Source organism: Sander vitreus, chromosome 21, assembly GCF_031162955.1.
Source record: "Sander vitreus isolate 19-12246 chromosome 21, sanVit1, whole genome shotgun sequence".
NCBI classification, from domain to species: domain Eukaryota; kingdom Metazoa; phylum Chordata; class Actinopteri; order Perciformes; family Percidae; genus Sander; species Sander vitreus.
The window spans coordinates 10,376,697-10,388,150 of record NC_135875.1 but is presented as its reverse complement, the minus strand read 5'-3'; the positions used below and the strand labels follow the sequence as shown (position 1 = coordinate 10,388,150).

Below are 11,454 nucleotides of genomic sequence, written 5' to 3'. Positions count from 1 at the left end.
TACAAGGAGACAGAGGAGTTCCTCCAAAGTGAGAAGGTGAAGTTGACATAGATAGTACAGTAGATAGGACTCAGATGGATAGAAGATTCTTAGTTTTGCCTGAAATGGAGTCAGTTCAGAGCTAGGTGAATGAATGATTGAAATTTATATGAAAACATAAACCACAGTATCCAAAATTGTAATACACAAAGACACAACTAGCAACTTCATAAGTAAAAAAATCATAACATTTAATGAATGAAACAAACAAACCATTATTGTGTCTAGAAATAATAACATACTTCACACCATCTTTATTAGCCAGTATCCAAAAAAATATAGTCAGTTCAGAGATGGATAAATGAATGAATCAACGGTGATTGGACGGTGATGGCATGTAGCTATGAGTCACTCATCCGGATCAGGAAATTAAATTTCACCGAGACTGGATGCCAATCTGACGGACATATTTTGCTTTATAATGAATCATGAAAGCAGCTGATTTGACATTTCACTGTAATTGTACCTAGTATGATTTCATGTTACAAATGAAATTGATTGATTGACTTGAAGGAATTGAATTAAAAACCCATTCGGTCTAGGGGTCATAATTCACAGGTGTAGTAAGGAGCCACAACCATGAAGGGGGGGGGCAGTGCAGATGAATGAATAATTATACAATTATTGTTTCCACAAAGGCATGGTAAATAGCAACTACCTATGAAAAGTAGTTAGTACAGATAAATGAATGGATGAAATGGGATCATACTTCACATATTGTATTAGCCTTTACTCTAAAAAGGAGTCTGTTAAAAGAGATCAATGAACAGACAAAATGATGTAAAACATGAATTGAATAAAATGATTAATACAACTGTGTGTCCAGGGTCGGTTTTATTCACACAAACATGGCTACTAAGCGAAATTATTTCTCTGATCTCTCTGAGCCTCTCATGCATATCACGCTGGCCTAATATTCCCGGTTGGCCCCCGGGGGAGAAAGGACAAGGATATTTAAATCATGGGATTTCTCTCCATAACAAGTTACCCATTAACCCTAACCCATATTTTTGGCATTTCATGGGTTTCCTGGTAATGATTTTCTCTGTTAAGGAGGTTATTTTTTGCCTGGGATTTAGCACAACTTTTAACCTTATGCCATTAGTCTTGTCTTGCATGTACAGTATCCTTCACACTCTAACTGACTACGTTTACATGCACATAATATTGAGGTTTTTGCTGTATATATGTAACCGTGCAAAATACTATTTTTTCAAAGTTTACCAGCGGTGGCAGACATGTTGGACCGTGCGAACACAGCCTCCCTCTTTCATTCCTTCAGCCAGCTACTGTCTTGAAAAGGTCGGCGTAGCAATGTGTGCGCATATCAAAAAATCTGTTGATATCCAAGTCTTTGATAATGTTTAAAAGTAGCTGTGTTTCTCCTTCTTATCGGGTCTGTAGCCTTGCAAACTGTTGGATGGTTGGTTTGTATACAGCAACCATAGCAACGCACAGAGCTCACATAAGCCTGTGGTAAAAACCCTGACTGAGAGACATATTCCGAATGTGCTGTATACATGTCCAAAGAATGCCTCTAAAACCCGAATAATACAGGAATAACCAACATGTCTTAATCGGAAAATGCTATATTCGGAATAAGGCCTTATTCGGGAATATCCAACTGGAATATGCTGTTTATATGACCTGTATCAAATTCGGAATATTGTCATATTCGGAATAAAAGTGGAATATTGGTGTGCATGTAAACATACTCACTGTGGATCATTTGGATTTAATACGATTTTCTATACATCTTGGATTCAGGGTTTGACTGCTACACACTGTGTAGTCTCGCATTGCCAGACTTTCCTCCACAGCGCTGCAGAGGAGGGTCTGGCTAGTCCACACAGTATTCCGCGATGGGAGAAAAACGTGCTCTGGTTTATTAGCATTTCTTTAAACCAATTCCCGCCCAAGATGATGCTAAGCGCTGAATGGAGCCATGGTGCAAAATAGCCTCAGGAAGGAACTTGTTTTGTGAAACTTGTATGTTCAAAGGTTGTTTTAGTCGTGCAACAGAAAACTCAGATTGGACAGAAAGTCTAGCTACCTGTCTCAATTTACCCTGCAGAGATCTGAAGAGCAGTTAACCATTAGTCCTCATAAATCAACCAGAGTTTAAAATTACAACTCAAAGAAGTGGAAGGTAACGGACATCCAGCCGAAAAGAGTGACATCGGAGCAATCCCGGAAGTGGAACATCGTGGATATAGACTACACACTGTGTCATATCTACAGAATAATGGACTTTTTTTGTCAAATTCGATGATACTACGGATGCTATCCAGTAGTGCTTCATGGATACAAATGTATGCACAATAAGTGCAAAGAACATGCCGTTCTTAAATAGAGAGCATGAATTACTAAATCAAGCGCACAAATAAAATGATTAAACTCATTCTTTTTTTTTTCCTACATGGCACCTCTTGTTTTAGTTAGTAGCATACCTCAAAAACTAGATTTTGGTGAAAAATATCCCACATAGATTAGGTTCTGCCTCTCTGCCTTGCGTCTAATGCTGTGTTTTAGTTGATAAAACTCTTGTTAAGTGTGGCCTTGGGAAAAGAATTCAGAACAGGTCCTATCTTCGTCTCTGGCCCTTATCTCTGTGGTGTGTCCTTCACAAGCCATATAAAGACCAGAGACACACTCTGTTGCTTTGCTGTCACTGCCAAAGACAGACAACATGCTGCCTGCTGTTGTAAAGCTCTGCTGTGGAATCTCCTACCCACATCTAAGGAGTCTCGCAGGTAAACACTCTCAATAATCTGAGGAAGGACGTTTCTCTTTATTCCTTCTCATGCAAATTTTCATGCATTCTGGGTAAGACTACTGAGCTTCTGTTTCTCTTTTATGTCTCTTAATGGTTTAATCATGCAGGACTTCAACGCACAGCTGTGGTAGTAATAGGCCAGGAGCTCACACACCTGCAGAGATGGGGACAGGTCCAACATCAAAAGAGAACACATACTGGATTAAAGTATAATGGTAATAATAAAAAAAGAAACTTATGTTCTGGTTTCAGAGTGTAGTTGTTGAAAGATTACTAAGAAGAATCTTTTGCAGAGCCCAAACCTGAAGCTATAACGCCTGTGCCTTTAAAAGAAGATCAGCTGTGTTATATACAACAAGGCCAAGAAGCAATGAGAAAGGCTCTCTGTATGTTGGAAGACACACAAGGATGGAAGGTCGAGGTCACAGAGGTACCATCTATTGCTTGCCATCTTGACTTGATTGAGTGCTTTGTATCTTCTCCAAACTGAATTTGTTTCCAATTTCCACCAACCTAAGTGTCCATTGTGTTATGGTTATATATATATATATATATATATATCTATCTGCTTGTTTGTTGCTCCTTTTCAGAGCGAGGGGGATGTGATCTGCAGCAAAGTGGTGCCGGGGGCTGGGAAGGTCTTCAGACTGGAGACGGTCCTGGAGGCCAGCGTGGACGAGCTCTACGACCTACTGTTTGTCAGAGTGGAGGAGATGCACCAGTGGAACCCGAGCGTAGAGCATATCAAAGTAAGCTGCTAACCTTTGATGATTGGATATTCTATCAACTGTAACCTTTTAAAAAAAAAACATACGAGTTCAATTCAAGCAGCCTGAGTTTAGAGGACATCTGTATTGTATAAAAATGTTTCCTCACTAAATAATTAAGGTCCAGTTGTCTGCACATTTCTGCTCATAGCCATAATTCATTGATAGAATGCCATATATTTAAAAAGAAAATATAAATGTATTCTGACATTACATGCATTCAAATTCAGTTCTGCAGGCCATGTAGTGCTTTGCAAACATATGGCTGTGTCTCTGTAGGTTCTGAAGCATGTTGGACCCGAAACGATCGTAACTCATGAGGTTTCAGCCTCGACAGGGGGAAATCTAATTGGCCAAAGGGATTTCCTGAGTGTCAGACACAGCTGCAAACAAAAGTCCAGTGTTTATCTTGGAGGAGCAGCGATTCAGCTGGAGTCCTTCCCACCCCAGGCAGGCTTTGTGAGGTAGGACCACATGCAGACCAGGCACTAATCTGTTTCAACTAGGCAGAAATATCACGTGTTAGAATATATTCAGCTTCATTAAACTTTCTCTCATAATATACAGCATCTGAGTGGAGTATAATCTTGCAGGAAGTAAAATGGCTGAACAAAGCAAATTTTGACCAAAGTGATGATGACTTCAGCTCACAATGATAATGCTACCATGGTGATGTTTTGCAAGTATAATGCTTACAGAGTTCACTCTCTTAATTTAGTGTGTTAGCATGCAACTGTAACATTTGTTAATTACAACACAAAGTACAGTTGAGGTTGATGGGAATGTCATTAGTTAAACAAACCAAAGTAGCAGAGTAGCATAAAGTAGCAGAAAATGGAAATACTAAGTACTTCAACATTGTACTTTAGTAAAGGAATTGAGTAAATGTCCTTAGTTGTATTCCACCACTTCCCTGGACTCATGCTGCTAGCAATGATGTATATCAGGGCCTAGTACATTTTAATTAATTTCTATACATCGAAAAAGGTCATAGATATGAGAGCAGTTTGAGAGAGTCGTTTTGAAATTAAAATATACATAATAAACAAGCACATAATCCATAATAAACCCTGGTAAACAAGTTATTGACTTTGTTTGCATGTTTACAGAGCTGAGGATGGACCAACCTGCATCATCATCCAGGCTCTGGACGAGAATACAGGAAAAAGCCGCTTCACATGGCTTCTTAACGTTGACGTTAAGGTAAATTCATATGAACCGCATTAACATTTTGTGAATGATAATAGGAAAAAGCATCTGCAGACTCTAGTATGCGGAATGTCCATTTATTATTATAAAATATTATTATTGCAATATGTTTGTGTAGTAAATTAAAGTTGCACAGAGTGACGGTCTGATTTTCCTATTACATTGCTTCTAAGCTCCAGCTCCACCAGGCTTTTGTCGGCTAAGCAGTAAGCTTCTTAGATTGGCCTTTTTTTGCTGTATGCAATAAATAAACAACTCAAAACAAAATGAGACCACACACAACCCATCATCAAGGTGGAATTACCACTGTAGAAATGCCTCAAAACATTTGTTTTTCAGTAAAGGCTCTGCTCTTTAAGATGCTCTCTGTAGTTCTATTTCTCTCAGGATTGACAGAACAGACCACAGCAGACACAAACACTGTAATAGGGGATAAACAATTTAACAACAATACCACAATAAAGTGGTAGCTACAGAAAAAATAATATACAATCACAACTAAGTATTGGGTGCTGGAAAGAGTACTCAGAACATTAACTGTAATGTACCCATGTTACTGATATATTATTATTATTATTATTATTATTATTATTATTATTATTATTATGTATAATATTATTGTTTATACTGATGCATCAATGATCAAGGTGGAGTCCACTGGTTTCCAATTTAAGAGTTGGCTCCCTCAGGGTGTCAAGATAAAACTGAGATGATTAGCCTAATGAGTAGCAAAGAAGGAAAAAACAAAGCTTCAAACATTTGTATTCATCTTTTGCTATATTTTTTTTTAACAGGTTTAAAGGTCAGGAACGACTGGTTTCATTTTTTAACAATGTGTTGTATTTAATATTAAGTTGCTTACGGTCAAATCTTCATCTGAGAAGTCACTAGTAACTCAAGCTGTCATAAATGTAGTGGTGTATAAAGTACAATACAGTATTGCTCTTGAGATGTAGCGGAGAAGTAGTATTAAGTAACAACAGGAATGAAAAGAGTATCAGAATATTACACGCAAACAAGTAAAAGTAGGCTACTTGTGTAGATCAGTTAAAATGTAGGCCTACTCCGAGTAAACATTACTGTTACATTAGATGGCACTTGATCTGTGCATAAAGCTAATGATCAATTATCTAATACTAATTTCAGTAATAATTGAGTGTTCTACTGTGTCAGTAAATGAATGAACTAATGAATCACCTTTATTAGTGTAGCCCTACGAGAATTAGAAAAGAAGACAGAATTTATCCCAAATGTCTGACAAATAAAAAGAGGTATGGGCACCACGGTGGGTGCCACAATCATTATAAAGCCACCTACATTAAGCAACATTGATGTTCTTCTCTCAAGAGATAATTCATCAGAATGAGTGTTGTAGCTTTCTTACTTTTGTAAATGACTGGAGCTGTGTCAGAAACCATTCCCTCATTCAGTCACTCACTATTCCCTATATAGTGTTTATTAAATAGTGCACTATATAGGGAACGACCAAAAGAGATTGCAGACACTCACTGAAAACACATCGTTGCGTGACTTGCGTCAGACGATGCGCACGTTATTTGTGTGACTCAGAATTACAGTTTTTCTTGATTGCTTTGACCTGCTTAAAGAAACTGGGATCCACTCGGTTTTCATCATCACTGTCTCAGCAGAGCAGAAGACACCTCTTGCAAATGTGTTAACCCTTTCTCATTGGATTGACACATTTTCCCCACCCTTTTGCAGAACAGTTAACACGGATGTCAGTCAAGCAGTCCAAACTCCATTGTTTTAGCTATGGTAACCAAACAGAAACCATCTGTTCCTAACTATTAGAAACTACCTACATCAGTATGACATCACTGAAGCACCTGTTTGACACTCCTTCACACAAATCTTCAATTGGCAATCAGTCTGCAGGCCTTAAAGGTGCAGCGTCTGTGTTGTTCTTTGCCAACATGGATGGAAGAGGTCAAAGACAGAAGAGACTGAGTATCAAGAGTGGCTATTTCTTATACTCTACAGTAATAGATGTTTATACTTTACTGTAATAGATTTTTTTATTTTCTTAATTTCTTATACTCTAATAGATTTTATTTTGGTTTACATGTATTTTGTGTAATATTTACAGTATTTCAGTTTTCAGCCACTATAAGAATCAGTGGAATCAATAACATTTGCATCAAAGCATTTCTGATTCTGGTTCCTAATCTTTGCAAGATGGCAAATTTGACAACAAATGTCACTGGCATGAAAGCTACGTACAGTAATAGAATACAATGAAAAGCAGCACAGAGTGCTGTATTTTGTATTTTGTTGTCCATTGTGTAATGGTTGATTGGAAGAGCTCATACACTTGTTTGCAAGTTGTGTCATTTGAAGGCAACATGTTGCATATTTTAAATGTTTTGGCACGGTTAGAGCCTTTTGCAAACTAAATGTGTCATTTTGACCATGAGTGCCACTGTTTCAGCCTGTGTGTTAACTGTTTTGAAAAATGTGGAGTTTGAGTTGACTGCTGTGTCAAAGCAATCAAGAAAAACTGTAACACTCAAATTAGCTGTACATGTGGGTATTTTATAGTGGACTATAGTGACTGAAATTAACCGCGGAGAATTCAAACACCACTACAAAATGGCGAACACACTATATAGTGCACTATTTCCGTGATAGGGAACGGTTTTGAACACAGCTTTTGTGTGAGTATTGAGCGCCACATAGTCCTCATCAGTCTGCTCCAGGTTGGACTGCTCTTTCTTTCTCAAAGCATAATATTACCTTAGTCTACTCATCTCTGTCCCAGTATAACAAGGTCCACTCGCCTCTCTGTCCCACTGTGCTCCACAAAGTTTTCATACATGTTGAGCTGAATGTGGCTCTGCAGTCACAGTTCTTACAGGATTTTTATTTTTAGTTTAGAGTGACATTCGGTATTGGTGAAGTCTGTGCATTTTATGAGTACAGCCACCTGAAGAAAAACAAGTAGCCCATCTGTTTCCATCTGCTCATTATCAAGCCAGTTGGGCTTGATAATGAGCAGATCATTGGAATCAGGTGTGTGGGAGTAGGGAGATACGTAAAACATGCAGGGCAGTAGCTATCCAGGAGCAGGGTTGAAAAGTAAAAAGTAAAATTACAGATAAAAAAAACTACTACTACATTACTATTGTTTAAAAAAAATTGGATTATGAAACCAGAAAGGGTATAGTTGATGAAAACAAGGCTGCATACTACTGATACTCAATCCTTTTTCTTTACCAAGACTCAGTCACAAAAATAGTTTAGGGGTCTAACAAAGTTCTGATGTTGTTCTCAGGGCTGGCTGCCAAAATCCATTGTCAATCAGGCTTTGCCCCGAGCACAGCTGGATTTCACCAGACACCTCCGCAGACATCTCACAGCAAATGCCACCCTGGGCTAACTGAATTTGTGTGACACGCAAACTGCAGTAGCACCCTGTCATCACTCACAGAGGAGAACTGGGAGATGGAGGCACGGTGACAGCCTGGCTGCTCAGCGGAAGGCTGCCCTTTCAGGGAGAGCAGAAACGCTGCCTGGAGGAGACGCTCAGCTCCAGAGCTGGCGCGCTATCAGTGTCAACAGCCCAGTGCTGGCCTGGCAAAAGGAAGCCGGCTTATATAATAGGAATTCATGTCACAGTGTGCCACTCAAACCTCAAGATCTCCTGATTAGGAGTCATCACTTGTCTGAAGATGTCCCTGCATATGACTGAACAAAATGAATGAAGTGCTTGAATGTGCCTATTTTGCCTGATTCTATTTCATTCATCACACTGTAAAAAATATGTTAAATACCACATTAATAGCACTATAACAGGTACCTCTTCTGAGCTCAAATACAGTAAATCCACATGACTCAATTTAGTCTAAATTAATCTCTGAATGGAAGGTTTTGTACAAAAAAAGATTGAAAGACACTCATTTAGAGTAGATTTACAAATGTTTCTTAACATAGTTATGATAGTTATGCACATTAACCCCTAATGGAAGTAAAGCAAAAAAGGATAAATATAACAGGAGTAAATGGAGGCCTAATAAAGGAAAGTGAAATAACAAGAATCTCAGTTCTTTCAAACGTGTTTTACTTTGTTCTCCATACCACTTAAAAATTCAATAAATATTAACATTTAAAGCTTTCATTCACGTACGTATATACAATAACTATACAATAAACATAATGATGTTATGAACTGCAATGCAGGAATGTTGAAACAGTATGACCAACCACAGTCTGTAGACTTACAGTATCGCCTGTATTTTTAATTGCAACAAACCTTCGGTTCAATTCCTGGTTGTTAATATCTTTTCATAACTTGAAATTTACACTATATACATTATTATCTGAAAAATATATCAGTTACAAAAAGATAATGAGTTTTTTTTTTCTTAAATCTTTTTTGTTTTTAAAGCGTTAAGTGACTGACTTCCACAAAGGCAGACAGAGGGCATGCTACAGTGGGGTTGGCTTGCAGACAGTCATGATTTTCTTACCAGTGAGGATGATCACCAGTACGTTGGATTTGGGAACAAACAACAAAAAAAGAGCACCAGGGACAGAGAAGCCACGAGGCTCCCTGCCAGGAGTGATGTGGCTGGAGGCTGAAATGTGCCACTGAAATAATTATACACTTGACAGGTGTCTTCAATAATCATTAGTTGCATATTAAAAAGCCATTATCAATTGAATAATAAGATTTGCATTTAAATGATGAATTAAAAGTTCATAGATTAGTTTAGCTCAGCATAAACACTGGATGCAGAGGGAAACACTTCCAGGCTGTGTGAAGAAATACATGTATCAGCACATATAAAACCTGTAGCTGTTTCTTAATAAACGTTTCCCTGTTAGTTAGATTGGTTGGCAACCTCGTGATGATGATAAGACTCCAGGAAGTCCCAGCTGTTAGCCAAGAGTTAGTTAGAGCACATAACTCCCTACGACCAACTTTAACTTTTTATGTAGCTTAAACAAATACGCTAACATTAGTGAGATTCTTTCAACTTTGAACAGAGCCAGGCTAACTGTTTCTTCCTGCCTTCAGTCTAAATGCTAGTTCTATAGTTAAAGCAGAAATATGACAGTGGCATCGATCTTCTCATCTAACTCTCAGCAAGGTCGCGAAGAAGCGCATTTCCCCAAATGTCAAACTATTTCTTTAAAAGAGATTTTAAAGTGTACTACAGAAAACAGGAGCAATGTGATGCTGAGCAAATGAGTTCCTGTTATTGCTTTGTGGGTTGGATGTAATTAAATTTTTTGTGTCTACAAATTAAACGTGTGTAAGTTATTGAAGGTGCCACAATGTTTACACATCTTGAAATGTGAGAGCTGTCCTTGAATTAGAGCTATCATCAAATGGAAACTGTAGCACACAAAGAATTGTGGGACAGTAAAGGGAACAACATAATTCATTATTATAATTTAAAAGCTTTAAAAGTGTATTTTTGCAATTCTATTTGAAAATTCTATTAATTCTTAAAACAGAATAAGAAATGTAATTAATAATCTGCTAATTTACTTTGTGTTATGCAATGCATCATTCAAATTGTAATTTAACTAGTTAATAACTTAGCAATATATATCAATTGATTATAATTTAAACAGTAGCAGGGTCTACAATTATTCTGGTGGCACACTCTAGCCTCCACAGCTGACACGTGCACCTTTAAAAAACCATGGCCTTTGACCTCTCCTCACATGTTCACAATACAAGTTCAATAGTAGTTCTAATGCACTTGAAAATAACAGGATTACACAACTGTACACAGATAAAAACATGAATGTAGCAATGCAGTCATCACATTTTGAGCACGTCTTGTAGTCGTTTTAGTTTACAGCACCTGACAACTTGTTTTTCTTCCATTTCATATTTGAAGCACAGGGCAGAGCGACGCTGTGCACAGATCACTCTGGAGTGTAGATGAGGTAACCATCACTGGTCTGGTCTAAGTTCACTGGCATGAAAAAAAAATTGTTGTAAAAAAGAAAAAGAAAATATCTGCAGCAAGTCTATCAGATGCTGCAATGGGTGAGACGATGTATGAGACCGTCACACAGAGCAGCACGTTCAAAACAATGCTCACGGTTCATTTCTGAGCTGAAAGGGTTCTGTGACTCGAGTCCCTCTCGGATCCTAAACCGTCCCTTCTTGAACTTTCAGCGACAGGGCCTAAAGTGCTGTTTGGACTGTGTTCCTTAGAGGCACCTCCACTGGAGTCTGCTGTGGGCCGTGGGGGCCCTGGAGGTAGAATAGACCCCGGGTCTGAGTCTCCTTTCCCAGCTGTGAGGAAGGAGTCACTGGTGGGACCGTGGGGCAGAGCAGCACCTGTGGATGGTGAGGCTTCAGCAGCAGAAGCGGTGGTTGGCACTGGGGCGGTGGAGCGAAGCCGTCTGCTTGCGGCTTTAGTGGTTTGCGGCGGGCTCTGGGTCGTAGCGGGTGGAGGAGCTTTGGGCGATGCAGGGTGAGAAGGAGCGGAGGCGTCAGGTTCAACTTTGACTACTGGGGTGTTTTGGAGGTCAGGAGAATGTGTGGCAAAGTTTTCCTTCTTGTTGCAAGACTCACAGCAAAGCTTATTATATCCAGGGATGGAACAATATCGGGCAAGAACCTCCATTTGACAGAAAATTGATTTATCCCCCAAACATGGCTCATCTAGTGATAAAAGG

The 11,454-nt window shown here is 38.7% G+C and overlaps 2 protein-coding genes across 2 annotated transcripts in view; one reads left to right on the top strand and one right to left on the bottom strand.

Annotated features, from left to right (window-relative positions):
- The first annotated feature begins 2,717 nt into the window (after nt 1-2,717).
- star2 (steroidogenic acute regulatory protein 2) lies at nt 2,718-9,121 on the top strand. Its single transcript, XM_078279450.1, has 7 exons — nt 2,718-2,792; nt 2,923-3,030; nt 3,109-3,245; nt 3,406-3,564; nt 3,862-4,046; nt 4,692-4,785; nt 8,084-9,121. The coding sequence occupies exons 1-7, from the start codon at nt 2,729-2,731 to the stop codon at nt 8,186-8,188; spliced, it is 852 nt and encodes a 283-aa protein (XP_078135576.1). The 5' UTR covers nt 2,718-2,728; the 3' UTR covers nt 8,189-9,121.
- The window catches only part of adamts14 (ADAM metallopeptidase with thrombospondin type 1 motif, 14), a 53,775-nt gene continuing 51,172 nt past the window's right edge, over nt 8,852-11,454 (bottom strand). The window contains exon 22 of the mRNA XM_078279449.1: nt 8,852-11,440. Coding sequence (XP_078135575.1) covers nt 10,875-11,440 — 566 coding nt within the window. The 3' untranslated portion in view covers nt 8,852-10,874. The remainder of the gene's footprint in view (nt 11,441-11,454) is intronic.